The sequence below is a fragment of the Amblyomma mixtum genome, chromosome 8 (genome assembly GCF_055824585.1).
Source record: "Amblyomma mixtum isolate Tamu chromosome 8, ASM5582458v1, whole genome shotgun sequence".
In the NCBI taxonomy this organism is placed as follows: domain Eukaryota; kingdom Metazoa; phylum Arthropoda; class Arachnida; order Ixodida; family Ixodidae; genus Amblyomma; species Amblyomma mixtum.
The window spans coordinates 55,616,529-55,638,897 of NC_143019.1; the positions used below are offsets into that span (position 1 = coordinate 55,616,529).

The window sequence follows — 22,369 nt, forward strand, 5'->3', positions numbered from 1 at the left end:
GTTGTGCGCATGCGCGGAGTGTCATGCAGCGGGTATGTATATCACAATGATAGGATGGCTACAGCCAGCGCCTTCTTTCACTCTTTCTTCTCATCTTTCAACTCTCCTCTGTCTGGACGTGGCAGCGATTGTGGCTCAGCTGGAGCCAATGGGCGGGCCCGTGCACTTTCCTTTTGTAACGAAAGCTATTGTAGTGAGAGCTACATTGGTCAAGAACTTGCGATTTCGCTGTGGCGGTGCTCCGAGGAGGCACAGAGACCGGCCTTGAGTCGTTGCCTAGCAACCGCCGCAGCTGGCGGACGCCGCGTCCACAGGCAGGGCTTCATACAAATAATAGTGTTCGACATTAAAGGGCCTCCAAAACGAACCCCACCAGCGAAAGGTTGGTAGATATAGAATCACCCATCATCCTCCCGCAAAAATATATCTACCTTATGCAGAGCCCCAGATGGCACTCTTCGTTTCTTCTCCAGCCTGCCAGGTAGAAAAAAAAAATGATTACAAGCCGAGACTGTGCTCCAACCAGGAGTACGTCAACCGGCTCATTTGTTTACCTCCTCTAGGCCGCTCGTTGCCCCGCCATGGCATGACGACAGAGGAGAGACTGGAAGGTGGGAGTGATGTGCAGCTACCTATAGCTCACTAACGTGGCACTGTGTACAACTAATTTGCAAGGTCAAATGACACAATGCTGCCTAAAGTGCCAGCAACTCCTTTATGCAATAAAAACACTTTAGAAGAGGAAAAGTTCAGAGTCACTTTCTCCGTAAACAATTGTTTAATGCCTAGTTTGTATGTAATCACAATCTGAATTGCAGCGAGAAATGTTCAAGGTTATCCATTTTTATTTTTCGTTCTTTTTTTCATGTTGACAGCTTCCCAAACAAGTTGTGGAAAGGGGGGGGGGGGGGGGGAGGGGTGATCCAAGTGTTTAGTGCATTTGTTATCATCTGTGTTTGCTGGCTCCCTGAGGAAGAAATGATCACACTCTTTCATAGCTTTTCAAAGATAATAAATATGCTGCCCAGCAAGCACAGAAGATGAACATCTGTAAATGCGTACAAGAAAACAGCAGCAGGAGCCCAGCAAACCAGAAACCTCTCAGAGACGTCTAGCTAGATGTCTCTGAGAGGTTTCTTGTTTGCTGGGAGTAGTATACTTAACCACAAAATCTACAGAATCTTGCATGTCTTGTCAAAGAGCTTCCCGCAGTGTTTTGTGGCATATTTCTAGTTGCACCTGCTCCTTGCCTTTCATCACATTCTGCAGTTCTATCGCTTTTTCTCGAGCACGGTTGATGACCTCTTCTGGAACTTTTGCAAGCCTGGCAACGTTGAGTCCGTAGCTCTTTTCAGCTGCGCCAGGCTGAAGACTGTACAAAAATGTCACCGTCTCTGGAAGAAGAGACAGCGCACAAAAATTAATTCGCTGCAAGAAAACTGCTGTATGCAGCATGAGAGGTGCATCGTATTACAATGCAATTTGAAAGCAGTCTGCAACACGTTTGTATACACAAAATGTAAGATGGCGAGTTGGGAGAGTTGTACATTATTCATCTCAAAAGGGAAGCGCAAAATAGACAACCACAAAAGGGAAGGAAGGCGACGACACAAGCGCTAGTTCACAATTAAGTTGATTTCTTGAAAAAAAAAAAGACCTTTTATACCGTGTCAAAAAACATCCAACAAAGAGCAAAGCAAGAACCACAAGAAAAACCAATAAAAGCAATATCTAATCAGACCATAAACCACAAAAAGGTTACAGTGGCAAGGTAGTGAAGTTTGTTCTTATACAAAAATAACTGAAGGCTCACTCACAGAATTGGGACCTTTCTTTGCTACGTGGAAAAAAAGCCTCGATTTTTTTCGTGGGTACAGCTACCCCTATGTGCTGCCAAAATCGTAGTGTCGTTGAAAATAGGCTCGCACAATTTACACTCGAGGCAAGCTTTGGCAGATGTAGAAGCATTGAATAAATAACAGATTAAAAGAGCATGAAAGATCCTTGTCTGATTCTTAGACAGCAATTAGACAGCAACTTTGACAGAACCATCATCATCATCAGCACCAGCCTGACTACGCCCACTGCAGGGCAAAGGCCTCTCCCATGTCTCTCCAATTCACCCTGTCCTTCGCCAGTTGCGGCCACTGTATCCCCGCAAAATTCTTAATTTTCATCCGCTCACCTAACTTTCTGCCGCCCCCTGCTACACTTGCCTTCTCTTGGAATCCACTCCGTTACCCTTAAGGACCAGCGGTTATCTTGCCTTCGCATTACATGCCCTGCCCAAGCCCACTTCTTCCTCTTGATTTCAACTAGGATATCATTAACGTGCGTTTGTTCTCTCGCCCACTCCGCCCGCTTCCGCACTTTGACAGCACTTACACATTTCTGTCACCACCCACTGCTTGGAATAAAGGAGGTCGATGACTCACCTTCATGATCCACATCGAATGCTGTATGGCAGTTGACGATGTTGTCAGGATACAGGCTGTGCAGTTGCGTAACTGGCGGGTAGTGCGTGACAAACAAGGTCAGGCACTCTTTCTGCACACGGAAGAGAAGAACACAACAACAGGTAAGGAACATAAGCGTTTACTGGAGTTTCATCTCTTCATCCCAATTTAGGTAGCCTCATAACATTTTATTCCTGCAAAAATCAATTTTGAATTCTGTGTTTTCAGTGCATTCATCGCCTGCGATGAATGCACAGGCAACAATGTGTCTGTGACATTACGGACATGAACCGCACATTGACATGCACTACCAGCTTCCTGAACAGAAAATTTTAGTCCTTGCCATAGAGTTTCTTACTATTACCTAGAGGGAAAGCTGGCGGCGCTGCACTTCAGCCACCATGGACGCTCAAAGCATCATGGGCCGGTGAGCTACTTGGTACGGAACAGTCGTATTTTTTGGGGAACACGGAGTGGCACTACTAAGATGTTTCATTCCAAAAACGCTGTTCGTGTGTGCGCAGACTACTTTCGCGCAAACACAGTGTGCAAAAGCCATAGTAGTGAAACCGCAACGACACACAACGGCAATAAAAGGTTTCACTTTTCCAAAATGCCATTAAAAAATCTTTTAAAGTATTTAAGCAACAAAATTTTTTCTGAAAACATATTTCCTTTTAAAAGTGCGCCTGTTGAGCACGAAATATTAGTTTTTATGTATAGTGTTGCATACTTGGCCAATAGGAGAGCGAGTCGTCGCTTATTCTGAGAAAACTTTGCACTTAAAGGCTTTTCTGCTCGTTTGTTGCAATTTACAGACAGGATATTGAATGTTAAGACATTCGTATTTATTGAACAGCTTTATTTTTGCATTATTTTTTGGCCAAAAGTTGTAGTTCTGCAGTCGGCAGCTCACCTCACCGCCCCATGATGCTTTGAGCGCCCATGGTGGCTGAAGTGGTCTCGAGGGGCCTCCATGCAAACTCCCATAGAGGGGTTGCCAGCTTTCCCTCTAGCTAATAGTAAGAAACTCTATGGTCCTTGATTAATATCTTCAGTACAGTCTCTCTAAGTCAAGATGGACAGAGGAAAGGACAACACAAGTGCCAACTCACAACTAGTTTATTGAAAAAACAAACACCAATTTTTATTACTGCGAAATCGCGTGTGTGCCGTTAAAAATGGTCTAACACAGAGCAGGGACTTGCAGAAACCAACACATGTCAATAACTGTGCTGGCCAACGAAAGCGAACTCTCACACCCACGCATGCCAAAGTTGGACGAAGCAAAACTCATTTTAAGGCACAGAAATCAGTTAGCGAGGGAAGTTAAGAGAAAAATACCGTACTGCAAAGCATGATAATGTTTCCATCAGCTAGCCTTCTATCATTCCGCAAGAGAAGGAGCTAACGTCTTATTGAGCTAATGCACTACTTCACACCACTACATGAAGTCTAACCGGCTCACCAAGTTTGTGTGAAGCTTGACCTTGAAGATGACCTTGGTGAAACCTAGCATAGCAACAGCCCATGCAGAAATAAAATAAATATAGCTGTGACTGGGTTTTGAACCCGTGGCGGCGGGAACAGATTAGCTTTGCTGGCCACTGCACGAGGACACTACGCTATCGCCGTAGCCGATCACACCTCATGCTAAATTGCGCCACACTCTCGTGCTGTGCAACATCGTCGTCTTCACCAACTTCCATCTGCACCACGAGCATATCAGATCAGATGAACCTCGATCAGAGCTTAACCAAAGTCTAATATATTGTCCCCAGACATGCCGACGACCCAGAAAAGCAAAACCGGGAGCCAGCCAGGCTAAACACAGCTTTCACACGTCTACTCGGTTTAGTTATGTTAAAACCCTACCACTTTTTTTTTTGCATTGTATAACTTACTTTACAGTGGGCGATTCTCGCACGTTTTAGATTTTTCTTTCCTGACTTGACAAGAAAAGCAAGTGAAATGCTCTTCACATGAATTGACAGCACTCTCAAGATGACGATGGTGGTATAATAAAAAATAAACAGCTGCTACAACGCCACCAATGCCTGAAGACTTGCCTCTTCTATGATGTGCCGAAGCGTAGCCCAAGCGATGGCAGTGCCATCGTGAGTGGCTGTGCCTCGGCCAAGCTCATCCAGGATGACGAGAGAGTGGCTGGTGCACTTGTCCAGGATCTCCGTGGTCTCCAGCATCTCGCTGAAGAACGTGCTCCGCCAGCGGGTGATGTCGTCCTCAGCACCCATTCTGCTCATTTCAGACAAGGTGAAGGTGATAGCTTGAAAAAAAATGTTCCAGCTGAACCAAGTTTCTCAGACAATGTTACTGATCAAGAAATATCCTCGTAGTGGCTGGTTCAATCCCAAAATGAAACTCTGTGGGATATTTCTTGGTTGGTTTGGTTTATGGGGTTTGACGTCCCAAAGCAACTCAAGCTATGAGAGATGCCGTAGTGAAGGGCTCCGGAAATTTCGAGCACCTGGGGTTCTTTAGCGTGCACTGACATCGCACAGTACACGGGCGTCTAGAATTTTGCCTCCATCAAAATTCGACCATCCCGGCCGCGGTGGTCGAATTTCGATGGAGGCGAAATTCTAGAGGCCTGTGTACTGTACGATGTCAGTGCACGTTAGAGAACCCCAGGTGGTTGAAATTTCCGGAGCCCTTCACTACGGTGTCTCTCATAGCCTGAGTTGCTTTGGGGCGTTAAACCCCATAAACAAAACCAACCAAGAAATATCCCACAGAGTTTCATTCTGGGATTGAACCAGCCACTACGAGAGAGGTGTCCGCATCGATTTGAGGGTAGCTAGGAGTTTTCTGGAAGGAGTGTTAGTTTAATAAAGCTGAATGTAAAGTGGAATACAAGCAGGCAAAACAGATATTCATGTAAATTCTAGAAAAGAAAAAGCATAATTTGGAGAACATATCTATACATGCATAGTGCTTTTCCACACATTCAATATGACATCAAGAAATTGGTGATCTCTGAGGCCATATGTAGGGAGTGAATAGCACCAAAACTTCCCCTAACACTAGACGACTGTGCCCTTTAATGCAGTGCCAACCACTCTAGGCAATATACAAAGCTACCTCATTGCATTTAACGCAGCTTTCAAAACCATAACAAATTGCCAAAAGACCCTGACTGTGCCGTGTTATTGCACTCTTTGAATGTGCCTCCCCACAGTCAGTACTACAAGCAAGTTTTAGCTGAACCTGGTTTTTGGTGTTACATGCTACAGGCTTGGCCAACATTTTACAATGCTGCATCTTTTGGAATGCATGGTCTTGTTAAACTACACAAACCATTAAAGTTGGGACACTCTCAGCATTTTATTTTGTGGTTCCCTGCTTGGTTAAATCATTCAACAAACAGACAAGTTCCATACACTTCGTAATTCATGGGAAAAAATGCAGCACCACATGATGCAACCCAGTAATCAATGCAGCAACTTCACGTAACTTCAGTGGAAATGTATAACAGATGAATGAGCAAAAATTTTTTTATCTGCAATCTAGAGCACCGACACTACAGAGAACACTTGATCTTCACCCTTGAGATTAAAAGCCTGCGGTTACTTAGGCATTGGAGCAAGACAATGTAAAGGAAGCAGACAGAAAGATGAAACATATGAGTGCCAGAGATAGCTAAATATTTAGTGGTACCTCAGTTTGCTTGCCAGAAAGGTAAAGACAACATAACACAAACTTAAGCAAAATGACAATGAGCATGTAAACCAGAGATACTGTGTAAGAAAAAGCACTCCTCACAAGGTTCACGGCGAAATCATGTTTTCTTGTTTATGTGAACACACTGAACAGGAAGTTATTTGTCACCAAAGCTACCAACTAAGAGTCTTCAGAACCACCGCAATGCCGCTCAAGGTTCCCACCTGACGTAGACGCCATCGATCAAGCTGATTGTTGCATCTTCAGCAGGCACATACGATCCAATGTGTGCCATGATGACAATCAGAGCAACCTGTCGCATGTACGAACTCTTGCCTCCCATGTTGGGCCCGGTGATGATACAACAGCGCCGGGTCGCCTGCAATACATGTATGGCACCTAAGCAATAAAGCATGCTGGCAAAAGGTATTCGTCATGGTTCTTCATGCGAGAGGCCCTAAATCTTGTGAGCTTTGTAAAGGGATAGGGAGAATTACTACCCCCCCCCCCCCCCCATCCCAATTTTTGTTTCAGTAAAATTTGATCGGTTTCTTTGGGTATGCAGATGTTCACCCAGAAACAAAACACATATTTATTGCTGAGAAATTGGGAGTTGAAAATAGAGTATTCTCTCCCAATATTCCATTAAAACTTGTAATGATAACAATATCAAGACTATCATAGACTCTGTGATCATTCATTCCTTAGTTAGAAGTGGATGGCTGTGTGGTCTGGCCTCAGATATCAGTGTTCCAAAAAATATATATATATCGATGTCACTACAGTTTACCACCGCTATTCCTTTCCCTCTGATCCTCAACTGAAATCTTGAACAAGTCCTCATACCAAATACAAACAGCCAGTCCAGCTCCTGACAGCTAGAATTGCAAGCCAGCATGTTCACAGCCTCTGCTTTGTTGCGTGAGTGCAGGGATCACTTAGTACTACATACCACTCATGTCAATGATGTTAAGGGCGCCTTCTGGTGTGAGGCAACTGCACTTAACACAGAGCCGCAGGTCACCCTCCATCAGGAGGGCATTAATTCCACCCCATTGATCTCTGAGAGCAATAAATTTTCCAAGCCAAGTATGAAGCTGGCTGCTTGATAAAAGTCCCTTACATTTAGATCAGTGTCGTTGCTGACGTACTGGAGTTGCGCAACACCCAGCTCCAGTATCGGATGCCTTCCTTTGATGATGTGGATCGTTGCCGGATCTTTTGGCTGCATTCGAGGCCTGTAATATTGCCCACAACTGTTTACAGTCTAAACAGAGAACACTTTTTTCTGCACACAGCAGTCACTGGATTTGGACCCCTTACAGTACAGAGGCGCAAAGCAGCGCTTGTATAGATGCGATTCAAGTGACACCTGTGATTATTTATTTATTTATTTTATTTATTTTGGGTAATCTAGCATGCACAGCAGTGCATGTTGAGTTACCCATGGCTGCATTAAAGTGACTGACAAAGCTGTCATGGAACAAAGAGAGAGAGAGTGAAGTCAATTAAACCCTCGGTGTGCAATAGTACGTTCCACCAGCAGTAAATAGTCCCCTGCTGGAGGAACCCTGTTTAACCCCTCCTATTTGCTACTGGGCCAAACTGTTTGCCCTCTGACCTGCAGTATCCAGGCTGGGATGCAGTCTCAGCGAGGGACAGGAGGCAGTCCACCGTGGCTATGCTCTTCACGGCCTGCTGATAGTCAGTGTACCTCTCACCCAGTTTCCTGCAAGCAAATTTCAGGACTCTGATCGTAGTAAAGCTTTCTTAATCACCAAAGCATGCACAGCTTCTTGCTTAGCTTGCAGTCATGATGTCACATGTCACAGAAAGCAGAGGGAGAAGAGCAAAATGTATAAAATGTATAACGGAAGGAATATACTTGCACCAGTCACTGAATCTCCAAACCAAGCTAGTACAATCTATCCCGGATGTACCGAACTAATGACGTCCCCTTGAAAATTTCATGCAAAAGTAGTACGGCGGTATTGTTCGCACTTATCAAACTCCTGTTTAGTGGAACATTGATATATATGAAACCGTAAGCCATGCCCCTGCAAGCAGCGCGTCTCCTTTTGGGGCTCCCATAAAATCCCTTTCTGCACGCTGATCCTGGTCGGCAGAGCAGTTTTGAACATCTTGCAAAGCTAAGCACGCACGGATGTAATAAAACCGTGCAACGAAGGAAATGTGGGGTGCGGTTGTGGCTGGCATTTGCTGTGGCATATTCATTTTTGAAGCAAAACCACTGTCATGCGAGGATGCCGGCCTTCAGTGCACTGCTTATCATGCAGTGAAGCCAAACATGTTGACCAAAGGCTCGTAATGGCTCTCGTGTGGCCTGTTTGACTCGCCAACCTGCTCAAGGCATTGCAGGAATCAACTGCACCTTAGTTTTTATGCGAGATTATACTGTTAACAGTGTACCGGTTACAGGATTAGATCTGTTATGACAGGCAGTGGCTGAACCCAAAGGAACGTCCACTGCAACTTCGATGCAAAGTGAGCTAGGCTTAGCAAAACCCACAAGCAGCGCGCACGTCAGCATGCTGGAGGGTGGAACATTGCTGTAGGAAGTGCACCGCTTGCGTGGGTGCGCCATGATCACACTGCTAGGTTACAGATAAGCTTATCTATTGCAGTGTTCTGCATATCAGCTATCAATATATATTGAAATATTTAGTGATCCCATTCGAGTTCGATATATCTGGGATCGACTGTATTTCCATACATAAAAAAGCATGTCAGCTGCTGCACCCAAGGTACGACATTTTGAGAATAGACTTATGGCCTGGTGATCGTATTTCTCTGGAGGTTAAATGTTAAAACACCCGTGTGCTCCGTGATGTCAAAGAACCCCAGGTGGTGGAAATTATAATCCAGAGCCATCTACTATTGCATCTCTCATAGCCCATGCGCAGCTTTGGGACGTTAAGCCCCGCACACCGTACCAACGTACCACGCAAACAGAGACCGCTAAACGTTTCACAAGGTATGACATGCTTACTCTAGAAAAGAAAACCATGACTTGCGACTCTGCACCAGGACTAGTTCTTTGGCGACGCACAGATCCTTGTAGAGAGACTCAACAGCAGGTGGCCGGAATCTGTTGACTGTTTTTGTCCTGAAACGAGGTGTTGTTCAAGCACTGGTAAGCAAAATGCGAACAAATGGCTCTTCACAACATCGTGATTCTAAGTTGTCTTAGAAGTAAAAGGCATAGGTTGTTAGAACGAGACTTACGAGCTTATCTTGAACCAGTCTCGAGGCACCATAGATGACTTCTGAACAGGCACTTCAACAAGATACTGAAAAATCACCAATTCAGTTGCAATTCCATGCACACCGCATAGCAGATGGTTGAGCAAATATTTCTCCAATGAAAACGACACATAAGCCCACAGGTAGGTAGGTATGAAATGTGCAGTTTTCAAGATGAAATTCCACTAACAAACATGCTTCTGTCTCTATGCTGTATAAAGAGGGCCGCAAAGGATATAATGACACAAAATCAAGTGCAAACCTATGTCCTCGAAACGTGGCGAACTGCTATCCCACTAGGTACAACAAACTTTCGCATTTCCTTTAGTGTGGCACATTTGAGAAGTGGTGAATCTATATGTTGTGTGTTATATTGAGATTTATGGAGCATATACAGCTAAGGCTGTCATGTGCCAAACACATGGTTGAATATGCCTGCTCTCATGTTAATGAACCTAAGCATTCCAAAATCTCATAGTTTTAGATTTTCAACACGTAAGAATGTAAAACCACATGAAGAATCAATCAGTTCATTTTCTCCAAGGAGCAAGCTAAAGTGGAAAGGAAAGTGTTCCAAGGTAAAATCACAAGAAATGCTTTTTTCTTCATTTGCTAAAGAAAAAAAATTTAATGCTGCCTACTTTAACCACCTCTCCGCATACTGCATACACAGATTTCTCTAGTTCATAAAAACAAAGCTACATGTAACGTCTAAGCACCTAACGAGAAGATGGTAATAAACCAGTTGCATAAACCTTTCTTGGAGTCTGCATGACTCCCATTTCCCCGAGAAGTGACCTGACACCTCAAAGCAGGGACTGTAAATCTCTTTAGCCCTAGGGAAGCACAGTGGCTTTCAAAAGAAGCTAAGGAACCCCAGCTATCTTGGCTTCCATCTACTCCTGCCTAACATGCTTGAAAAGAAAAGGAAAAACTATGCAGATTCATAACCCCTCAAAAAATGCCCACGTTCATTAATAATGTCTGGCTATATTGTGAAACAGCCTGCCATTATCAAAGCATGATAGGTCTCACAATAAAGTGGGTAGAGGTAACATAGGGGGTTGAGGCATGCATGGATATAGGTGTCTGGGGAATCGAAACAATTGGCAAGTGATTTGGCATTCCTAAGCACGAAATGCTGTGTGAAAGCACAGTTTTTTGCAGATGGTCACCACCGCCATGTACCTGAAAGCGCAGTTGAGGTGTCCACTGACCCAGGCAGCAAGTTATGCACGCCTTCAACTTTTTCAATGTCAATGCCAATTTACCCAATGTACGCCGCCGGCCTATGCTCCAGTGGTCATTTTCTGCAGAAATGCTGTCAGTGCCAACACGTATGGTTCTAGTGCCGTTTTTATGCTCAAAGCGCGAATATTAGTTGAATAGTAGTATTAGTTGATGAAGAAGGCAACATGCAATGCACAGCGCGAGAGTGTGTTGCAGTTTAACACGAGGCGGGATCGGCTGCGGCAGTAACATAGTGCTCTCGTGCAGTGGCCAGTTAAGCTGATCTGCTCACGCCACCACAGGTTTGAGTCCCAGTCGTGGATATTTATTTTCCTTATTCATTTATGGTCTGCTCAAGGTCACACTCAAGGTCAAGCTTCACACAAACCGGTGAGCTGGTGTGACCTCAGAAGTAGTGGTTTCGCACTAAAAGCACACGAACTCGAGGGCCCCTGCAATCTAGTTTGAAAATGTTAATAAATGTTAAAGTTAGACGTTTCACGTGCAGAACATTTATCTATGCGCATTCATTCTTACCACGCACAATATCTGACTGGAACACTCTGCCTTCACATATCGCAACCACCACTGATCCTGATAAATATTTTAAACTTATATCATCAATAACTACTGCTTAAATCTTCGCATACATTGTTATTTTATTTGTTCATGGCTTCCTTTTTTGCAGGGTTTGTTACTAAAAAGATTCATTGTATTTTGTTCTGTTTGTATAATTTTAATACTGCAGTAATCTTCGTTCTTTGCCGCGCTGCCATTCTTTTGATTCTTTTGCTTACTTATGTCATCCAAAGTGTCTTATTTGTGCTTTTGTTGTTTGTTTTATACTTGTGGTTTTGTTTTATTCTGTTCAATTGCCTGTGCCCCCTCCCCCTATGTAATACCCTCTCGAGGGCCTTTAGGGGTATTCTGTATAAATAAATAAATTAATTAATATAGTAGCTACAACAGACAGATCAGAGCTGCATGCGCTGGAAACCAGTTTCAAATGCACAATGTAGCACCTGAGCAAATGATAACAAGTAGTATATAGCAATGAATGGGGGTATGAAGTTACCGGCAATCCGCTGACTGTCTTGTAGTCAAACTTGGGGACACTAAGTTGGACAGCGATATCTCTTCGGAGCAAGACAAGCTTTTGCTCAATGTTGAAAACTTCCTCGTGGCATTTGCTAAGGCTGGGGTAGTGAGAGAAGTCCTTGAAGAGTGCAGCCATGTCATCCCGCCTGTAAAAATGCAGTCAGCGTCATTTCTTTGCACAGCTTTCACTACACGATTATTTACTTGATCCTTTCCTAGCTTTATGTAATTATTCAAGATTTTTTATGAGGAGCCATCGAGAAAGGAAAGCCATGAAAACTCTTGCTCAATAAACCATAAGCAGGCAGGTGAAGTCCTGCAATCGAGTCCTTGTTTTTGGCCCCTGGTAGGCCAATATTGGTCACTATTTCGGGAAACATCAAATTATGGTGGAAATCATGACATGGACGCAGACAAACAACAAAATGGCAGTACAGCTGAATCTTGTTATAACGAAGTTGAAGGAGCCTGGCGATTACTACTTCGTTATAGCCCGTGCTGACCAAGCTTCTAGAGGAAATCGTTATTCCTTTGCTATATCCGTTATTTCGTGATAAACCGTTTCATTATAATGAGGTTCGACTGTAACAAGTGCTTTGTCCAGTGAACTAATTTCTTTGCCCGCTTGTCATGCTTTTCGTCAGAACTTAGTTCCTTCTAAAACGATAATTTAAATTAAGTCCAATTCATTTCTTTTTTCCAACAAGGCAGCATGACTGATCAGTTATATTAGAAGACAATTATGCCAATACTGGACAGTGTACTCACGCACCTTGCTGAATTCAAGTCGATGCACTCAAGATGGCTTTCAACATCTTGCAGGAGCTTTGCAACATTCACAAAGCATTTCTTCAGCGCTGTGCTTGTGATGCCAAGAGACAAGTCTGCGCTGAGCGCTTCAAAGAGCCGCTGTGCCCTGGACAGTGCAGACAGTATTTCCACCAAATCAGACGGCTTCACCTGAAAAAATTTTATGCTAGACGTGACCACAAATAATCTGGGAAAAGCACAAGTGTTTATGAGTGTTACCTTTTGCACAAAGCTCTTGGACTGAATAGAGAAGCTTTCTGTGAGCACTACCAATACTGTGCTATGGTATTCAACACAAATGTCGGCTCAATTCCAGTCTTCCTACTCGAGTGTAAAAAAAAAATCGACTTTTTTTCGTACGTGCTGCAACAAATAGTCTATAATTTTGCGCATGCTCAAACACTCACTATCCATGATGGCAACTGGCAAAAGATGTAAAAATAATATCAAGACTGCACATACAGCCCCATTAGTTAGAGAGCAGTGAAAACGGGACTCACTATCAGTTTTTACTGGGCAGCCAATTAGTACATAACTTGTACCCTCCTAAACAAATTGATGTGACCTACTCCAGCAGTCACAAATCTGTAGTCACAAAAATCAGACTGCTTTCTGAAAGTCCCCTTCCATCTCAAAACAGTTGGCCTCACCTGTATGTGCAGCTAGATAAAAATGCTTGCAACATCGAATTATTCAACTTCCACTTTAAAAAAAAATTTAAAAATACTAACACTAATAAAAAAAATGTCAAAAGAAACCTTTGTCCAACTAGAGCTCACTGAACAGTCCAAATCAAGTCACGCTACAGCCCCATTTCTCATCACAGGCACAATCAGAAACAATGTAATTTGTAAGCACATTTCCCAAGAGTGAGAAAGTGATGAAGAACACAGAAGTGGACAATGTACAAACTTAAGTTCTCTCTCGATGCAGGTCCACCACCACAGCAAACGCCTGTTAATACAGTTCAACAAAACTGACCGTACACCCCGACCTGACTCCTAGTCACACGTGATGCCAACAGAAGCCTGTTATGACAGTATAACAAGAGAAGAGTCTTCCACAGTGCAACGGGATGATACAGAACAGAGTAGACAACAGGCAAGGGCTCCTAACAAAACAAAACAAACACTCCTGGTGTCTGCTCTGCTCTTTGTTGTCCCGTTGCACTATGAATATGAACCAACAAGCTCCGCATGAAGATCTGTTAGTGCATTGACAGTTTAGGTGGCTAGGTTACAAATTACTGGGTGACTTTTGCGCTTGCCTTTTTGTGCAGGACTGCACAGAGGCCACGCTGGACATCAGGCAGTCTCGAAAGAAACTTGCGCAGCTCAGGAAAACTCTTGGCACCCATGGAAAGTATATCTGCGACAGCATCCTGGCGCTCCTTGATCAACCTGCAGGAATCAGATGTCATGTGCTTTTCTATGGAGCAGCGTTTATGAACACCTTACGCTAAAACCAAATGTATGTGACTTGGGGCCATATTCTGGAAATGCTCAGTAACTGGCTATGTCCAAATAGGTGTGGCCTAACACTTGGATGCATTCATCTCCTCCACAATGAAAAGTGTTACGACATGCATCTCAGAACCCGTTAGTTGCATAGAAGCTCTCACCGCTTTTAAATCAAGCATACCCGCCCGTTACTGCTTTTGAACGAATTAATACAAATCCCAAGTACTTAATGCAATTGTGGAAACTGTTACTGCAATGTTCACTTCTGCACTAAAGTCACTGATGTAATTGCAAGTGCAGCTTCAGCCACGGTGATGTAACAATAAAGATGAATCATCTGCTATCATGTAGGCATCACTTCCACAATTGGGGCTGAAATCAAATGGCGTAGATCTAAGCGCCCACATCCAGAATGCAGGCCGTGTGTGACATTCGTGTGCTGACAGGCTGAACATAAATGCTTTTCAGTACTAAGCAATGAAAAATCTTTCGTAGTTTAATAATTTCAGATTAAACGCAGCAAGGCTTGCTATGGTTAAGAACCCCTGCAGCAACCTACAAACAGTCTTAGTGCTCGAAGTTCAGAGCTGGGGTGCTCATGATGGTAGGCATATTATGATTTTAAAAATTTAGAAACATGTAACACAAACACTTTAACAGACTGTTTTTTTTTTCAGCACTCGCAATTTTTCAGTTCTTCGCGTGTCCATAATAAAACCTGCCATGAGCCACCGCTGGGAAATGAGCTTTCTTTAACATTATCCTCCAGAACTGCACAATCCTTGAGTAAATAGAGAACAGCTCTATAAACACCCAAAATTACTTTCTAGGAGTTGCAATCTTGTGTTCCTGAACAAAGGATATGGCACAGTTGCCATAACCTCACTTTCCTACATTTATTTACTTACCATCATACAGCTATAAATCTGTACTCTTCCTCAATGCATTTAATATTGAATATATTTAAGGAACCGCGGAGGAAAACATGGACAGGAGGGTGAAGAAAACATATGAGACACGATTAGGGACCAGGTGTGTCCACATTTTTTCTACACAGATCTTGAAACGCCTTTTGTGTTGAATCAGAAACCAGCCCGCTTATATCTGTTCACAATGCCACATCAATGCTTCCAGCTTTAAAAATACAGAAAAAAAGTTAGCCGATGTGCTGTGCAACTCACTCCAAATCAGCCAATGGCTGTCCTATCCATGAAAAAAGCATACGGCGGCCAAAAGCCGTAAGTGTGCGGTCCAGGACCCCAAACAGGCTGCCCTTCGTGGTTCCGTCGGTTGAATTCCGGAACACCTCCAACCTCCGCAATGTGGCCGCTGTGAATTCCATCTTGCGACAGCCGCTGGACATTGCTGTGAAATTGCTAATAAAATGAAAGAAGCAACAGAATCAAGTCACAAAAGCAGAACTTCCAAGCATACAGTATGCATGGGTGAGGCTAGAAGCCAGTCACAGGCAAAGCTACTATTTCGATAAAATGTGCAGTACAGCGGAATCTTGTTTATTCAAACTCGTTCAAATTTTGGGTCCCCTTCAAATTCGAATGGTCAAGAGCGGAGAGTAAGCCACATGATTATAAAAATCAAAATCAGTTATAATTCAATCTTAACATCACTGCTCCCTTCATTGCTAAGTATAATTACAGAACTATGGGTAAGTATTGTTAAAACTTATTCAGAAAGGCACTTAAACAGCTAAATAATGACCATTATTTTGTTTCATCCACAGCAAATAACAGTATTTTATGCTTCAAGGCAAATTAATGTATATGTTAAGCTGTCAAAAACAGTTTTGCTTTAAACATGCTTAACTATGCACTAAGAGATAGTAAAGGCTTCAACCAGTGCCTTTGTCCAAGGAATTTTTTAAAGCAATGATGAGTCATGTCAAGTGCCTCACACTGGGCTGACACATCACAAAGTAAATAACTGCAAAGTAACACAAAGCACTGAAAAAGTTGACTGAAAAAGTTGACTGAAAAAGTAAATATTTCTTAACAACTACAGACAAACTGAGCACTTTGATAAAGTGCCCTGTGACAAAAGCTCCACCAAATACTTGCCTCATATCTCTTAGAATTTCCTCGAGCTTGAATGCCTTCAGGTATTCAAGCAGTGAACCCATGCAGCAAACTATGACAGGAGGCAAGGCTGCTAGCTGGGCAAAGCTAGACGAATTCTTGTCACTGCCAGAGTAGAAAGCAGTCAGTGCATCCAAGCTAGGCGACAGCTTGAAGTGGTCCGGTGGAAGTAGTTCCAAACGGACTCCTTCACGACTGCGAAGAGGAATAGCAAGGTTCCATACACATTTTACACAGAGGGATAGTCTCGAGAGTGGAACAACACACACACACACACACACAAAAAAGAAGAAAGCATACCCTCCAACCCTAACTTAATATGCACTGTGCTTTAATGACTGCCTTCATTATCAGCCTCACCCTCTTTTGAAGAGTAGAGAGAGAGAGAGAGAGAGAAATGGATGGAAAGGCAGGGAGGTTAACCAGGCGATGCCCAGTTGGCTACCCTACACTTGGGGAGGGGAACAAAGGGGAAAAAAGGAAAAAGAGCGGCAATGAAATGAGTTTTCCAAGTGTCCAGCGACCACTATGTCACAGGGACAGAGGGCGCGCACTGAAAACTTAAATATTATAGACGGGAATACAGCCCCGAGTCCCTTAAGAATCTCAGGAGTGCTTTCACCGCTCTCCTTTGTGAGGAAGGTTGTGTCCAAGGCCACAGAACGTTGGACTCTGTTAGAGGACGTGACAGTAGCACTCAATGTGCTTTCTAATCACTGCTTTTTTTTTTATCACCCTCAATATATTTTGAACAGCACTGTCATTGGTATAAACATCAACCAAACACTCAAATTAAGCACACCGCACAAGCTACAAGTCCAAATCCTTGGTACGATTCATGTTTTACACCATCAGCAGAGTTTGCAACAATACAGCAAAAAATAAATAAAGTGAATAAACTGCAAGGCCTACTGATCACTTTGCACATTCAGGAAACACAGAAAATGAAACATCAATGACAGAGCATAACAACGCTTTCTTGGACAATTGTAACATCTTTGCATGAAATGCAGGTCACCTTCCACACAGCACTATACACAGTCGTACACAACTCAAGAACGCAGAGGCAAATATTCCTCAAGGCAGGCCCTCCAGCCAATGCGGTCGATGAGTTGTCATGAAATTGTGGTTAACCACATTTCACGGCTGCACCTGTCAGCCATCGCTGATTTCACACTAGGGGATTAACTATAACTTCACGAGAACTGGTTGATGACAGTGCCTGGAGGGCCTCTTTCGAGGGACATTACTGACTTGTATCTGACTATAAAATTAAACATGGGGGCAGCTTTGACCTATAGCTAGGCTAGCCATATTTAAAGTTTATTTCTAGGTTCGCAACAACCCTGTTGAAGGCTACTTGTGTGTAGAAGTGGGTGTAGAAGGAAGTGCAAAAGGCAAACAATGCGCAGAACAAAATATTTCGACCTTAAAATACTCTACGCATAATTCAGCTTAATTGACTTTGAGGACTTATAGCGAGCCACACCAGCATGATGTATGAAGTAGAGTTCAGAAACATACCTTTTCCAGCCTATGCAAATGTGATTTGTATGCTGGGTACTTACGGTGGAAGGACACCACTTCTGTGTTTTTCTGGCAGCGACATGTAGCTCACATGCTGAATCTTAGTAATCGAGACCAAAACTACTGTGCAGACATTACCTGATATCAGATTCTACAAAGCGCATTGTTCACTGTGCCCCAGAACTACTGATGCCATACAAAACATTTATAGTGAAATACATGCAGCCCATAAATTTTATGTCTGAACTCCTTTAACAGAAAGAACACTTCCATTTTGCTGAACAAGCTTACAATACTGCTAATACATCATAGTTTACAGTATTCACTCACACGTGTACAGTACGGTCTGGTGTTAAAGGAAACATGCGATCGCGTGGCCTCCGCGCTTCGCGGAACGATGCTTCCAAGAACTTGTGGGGACTGTCGGTACAAGGCGCATATACATTAAACATGGCGGCTGGTCTTTCCACGCATGCTCCTGATGCTGCGCATTCTTACCGCATCTGGGCAGCACGGCTTCATGAAGCGCGGAGACCACACGATCGCATGTTCCCTTTAGGAGTGGACCGTACTGTACATTATAGAGCTGCTCAAAAGCATTCCGACATGTGTTTCAGCATTCCAGTTCTGATCAGGAGCGCACCTCATGCTCACAAAGCTGTTGACCGTCTTCAAGAGCATTGGGTGGCACTTCTCGGACATAATAATCTCAACTGGCTGGAGACTCTCAAGCCTTTGCTCCAGCTCACAAGACGATGTGCTTTCTTCAAATGTGTCGTAGAGAACCTCTCCTGTAGTGGGCTGGGCTGCCTGCAAGAGTTTTCAACCATAGCACATCATGATTAAAAGAAAACTTCAATTTTTTCATGCCACAGAGAAGAAAGGTTAGTGAAAGTTAACGCCATGCAGTTGCAAAGATTTTGGACAAACTTATCATATTTGGTAACAGTCAATGTGCATACTGATGTGCCCAAATATATTCAACTGATACCGAGCCTCTAACTCGTGCACCCACAATTGTAGCAAAATTTGTTGTAGAACTGACTTAGAAAGCTAGGCCCACACCACTAGTGTACTGAATGGGACCCATAAATGTGACTCCACACTGGAACACTGTAGGAACACTGCAAACAGAATGCAACTGAACAAAACAATAAAGAGCAATGCCCCATTCAAATTCAGGTTCCTCAATTTAAGCTCTCATATCTTCAACCTTTTATTAAAACCTTCTCTTCAACCTCCAGTCCAGTGTTTCTTTCTATTCAGCCTTCTATTCAACGCACTTCCATAGAAAAACATCTACGAAAATACCCCCTTCACCCCTGATTGCTCCTAAGACATGCACATAAGTGTAATAAGTGTAAGACATGTGCTAGATCCTGTGAGACATCACACACACATGAAGTCTGACACCACTTTCTCCTTGAAAACCTATCACACAACAGCTTCTGCCATCAAAGAACACACATAAAAGCTGGCAACAAAATAAACAACAATAAAAGCTTGTACACGTACCACAATTCCAACAAGTTTGTGATCAGGTGTAGAGCATTCTGCTTCACTAATGGACACCAAATATCCCCCCTTAGTGGGATCTTCACTTCCTGTGGACAGTTCTGTAGGCAAGAAAGAAATCTAAGCACATTCGCCACTGTTACTAAGTGCTTCACAATTGCTTGCCTAATTCTGTGCAGGACTTATGTCTAAGTTAAAATCTTATAACCTCCGTCATCACAAACAGAATTTTCTTTTATGTTGCACTTTCATGAGCACATACTAAAACTGACCCATTAAGGCTAACAAGCGACAAACTTAAAGACAACAAAGAGCTTATGCTTGTTATACAAGGTAACCCTCTCACTGCCTGAATACAAAATCTCTTCCTGCAACAATTTCCTTAAATATATAAAAATTTGTCAATTTTTATTAACACTGTCTGCAAGAATTCAAAACTACCATCGTTTCACCAATGACTTAGCATTAATAAGTTTATTTTTTGTTCCTAAATATAAGACAGTCACTCGCATGAAAATTGCTGAGAGCCCAACTAGTGTCTTAAAAGATAAAAGCTGTAATGACAAGAATGCCAACAACTTAATATCATCAAGTCTTCCCCAACAAAATTACTTAAGCAATTGACAAGCTGCGTTTTCCAACAATAATGCTAGTTATTTCTTAATACATGAGATTTACGCATGCTACAAAAATTAATGAATATGTAAGTGAGTTGGGTGTTGCCAGTGGCTTGACGCAAGAAGTCCTCATCTGCTGGGATATGCAGCTACACTGAGCTGACCGTTTGTTTATTTATTATATGTCACAGTTCAAAGTCCCTATTTACTTGAGTACTCAAACATCTCACACAAAGCCCAAAGCTGTCCACAGCAGAGACGATCGTTAAAGTTAAGTCTACAAGAGGACACTGTGGACAAACTGAAGTTGGCCTGTGTCGACGGATCATTGCATTTTAATGAGATAAAGGGTACTTTCAGTGTCAATAGAGCTTTCATAAGCTAGAAAGAATGAAATAAAGATACTGCAACAATTCGCCGTTTTTACGAACAAACTGCAATGACATCAAGGCAGTTTTTTGTGTACACATATATATAATGCTAGGTGACACCGCTGTTCAGTTCCGAATGAAGATCACAGAGTACTTTTCAATGATAAAGTCATGAATTTTAACTAAGTGGTGAAAACAAATTATAACATTTCTATATCCAACTTTCTCAGCAATAAATGCAGCTTGTGCTACTGAAAAGACATCAACAAAGCCAGAAAGGGTCACAAATTCTCTGTTTACTAATTACAAAAATTGGAAGGACTAGTCCACAGTGTCCTTTTAAACGAAATGTGATTAATCCACAGTGTCCTTTTAAAAAATAACAACTCAGCGTTAGATTTCAAAAGAATCATAGGCACCTTCCCCAATCAAGGTTGACTTTGTAAACAGAGCTGTCAGTTCACGAGTGAACACGGTGGACTTTGAAGCTCCAACGGACTTGAGTGCTGCTGACTCGGTCTGCCGGACTATTCCAACTCTGTGACCGCGAGAAACGAGGCGCTCCACATGGAAGCCCACACGGTGGACAGGTATGCTGGCCGTCATGAAATTGTGGTCCCGGCTGCACATGATGCAGAGTTCTCGAGAAGCCAACTGTGCCCAAAAAAATCATGCGGGATCAGTTAAAGCAGGCAGTCATGGTTCGTTAAGGTACCCTCCTTCATCAAAACAAGGTGCTACCCTGGAGCTTAAATATGACATGCCAAATGGAATGCGTTTGTCTTCTTCTCCTTTGACGAAATTCTCCAGCTTCGAAAGCAGGCTGCCAGCATAAATGTAAGGTATATTCACTACCAACACTAGAAGCAGATCACATGTGGGCTTTCAGCCTGTGTATTTAAACACTGGGGTCTTGAAACTGCTACACCTTTTACATGTGGTCTCTTCAGGTGTACTGCGAAGTTAATAATTTTTTTAACATGCGAAGAGACAGTGACTACAGCTAGTACTACAAAAGGTTAGTAATGAGATGAACTAAACGGGCAGGTAGAAACAGAGCACAAAGAATTATATAAACATGTTTGTGACAGTTCAGTTGCTGCTGAAAACTAACCAAGCATTGGCTACGCCTGGACCTGCTAGGCGATCGTTGCTAGTTTCGCATGCTGCACAGCTCGTGTCAGCTAGTTATAGCGATAAGGGAGGAAAATCACCTCTGCATCTTCTCCAAAAAAGCGAAAACGATACCCGCATTCCACTAACAGCACAGTGTTAGGGTGCCTCTGTTTGATCGCTACGACTTGACTCTCAAGTGGTGTGTAGCTGCAGAGAAGAAAAAAAAAAATCAGAAAAACTTTCCCAGCAAGAACATCACGCTGCTAATCACTGAAGCAGGCGCATGCCTCAAGTGATACGGCACAAGAACAGACCTCGGAAGTTTCGAGGTTTCCGGACCATCTTCTTCCCCTGGTGCATTAAGGCTGCCATCAACCACTGGGGTGTCCAGTTGCCGCGACGCCGCTCCAAAGCGCGCGCACAACCTGCTTTTGATGTTAGTGAAGTCCGTACTTGTCAAACCCTTTTTTCTTCTCTTGCTCGAGCTGTCCGTTACCGAAGATGATGACTCACTAGCGGACTCTCTGCAATTCTTTTTTCGTGCCTTGCCACCACTATTGTCTTTCTGCGATTTCGACGCTGCCCGGCGCCTAATGATAGCGCGAAGTTGCGCCGGAGGAACCATGCTTTCGATGGGTGCGCACAATGAGTGATGCCCTTATTTGACACTCATGGATCACCTGTCGCTCGTTTTTGCCAAAAAATGGTTACGAGAACAGTGCACGCTACACATCCTTTGTCTAAATGTATTTTGCAGTCACCCTAGCTCAACTTGAATGACTTCATTGAGTAAATCAGCGTCAGCGGCACAGTAAACGAACCGCGGAAGAACGACGTTTCTCAGAACATGGACGCCGCCATTACAGCGTAGAAACGAAACTGAAACTGTTTTGTCGATTGTTTGCGAGCCAGTTTTGGGGGAAGGGCAAAGCATTTGCTGGTATGTTGTATAAAATGTTTCCTTTGGGTATTTTAAACTTGTACAAACCCATAAGTTTAAATCTACTAAACCAGCTTTTTACAGAAACATTATTTTGTGCTTTAACTGCTTTTAGATTTCTACTGTGGTGCAGATGCTGGTGCAGAACCATGCACAGTTAATGGGTCGACACAATTAAAGTCGTTAAATTA

General features: G+C 43.2%; 1 protein-coding gene across 1 annotated transcript; it reads right to left on the minus strand.

The window, feature by feature from the left end:
- Nucleotides 1-748: 748 nt before the first annotated feature.
- LOC149332502 (DNA mismatch repair protein Msh3-like) lies at nucleotides 749-22,091 on the minus strand. The gene is made up of 18 exons (XM_089558098.1): nucleotides 21,553-22,091; nucleotides 21,337-21,445; nucleotides 20,542-20,776; nucleotides 19,135-19,235; nucleotides 18,263-18,429; nucleotides 16,075-16,287; nucleotides 15,181-15,375; nucleotides 13,807-13,939; nucleotides 12,502-12,689; nucleotides 11,707-11,875; nucleotides 9,384-9,448; nucleotides 9,148-9,264; nucleotides 7,759-7,866; nucleotides 7,261-7,375; nucleotides 6,362-6,516; nucleotides 4,526-4,712; nucleotides 2,436-2,547; nucleotides 749-1,394 (listed from the first exon to the last, which is right to left on the minus strand). Exons 1-18 carry the CDS (start codon nucleotides 21,861-21,863, stop codon nucleotides 1,195-1,197), a joined length of 2,880 nt encoding a protein of 959 aa, XP_089414224.1. The 5' UTR covers nucleotides 21,864-22,091; the 3' UTR covers nucleotides 749-1,194.
- Nucleotides 22,092-22,369: the final 278 nt, after the last annotated feature.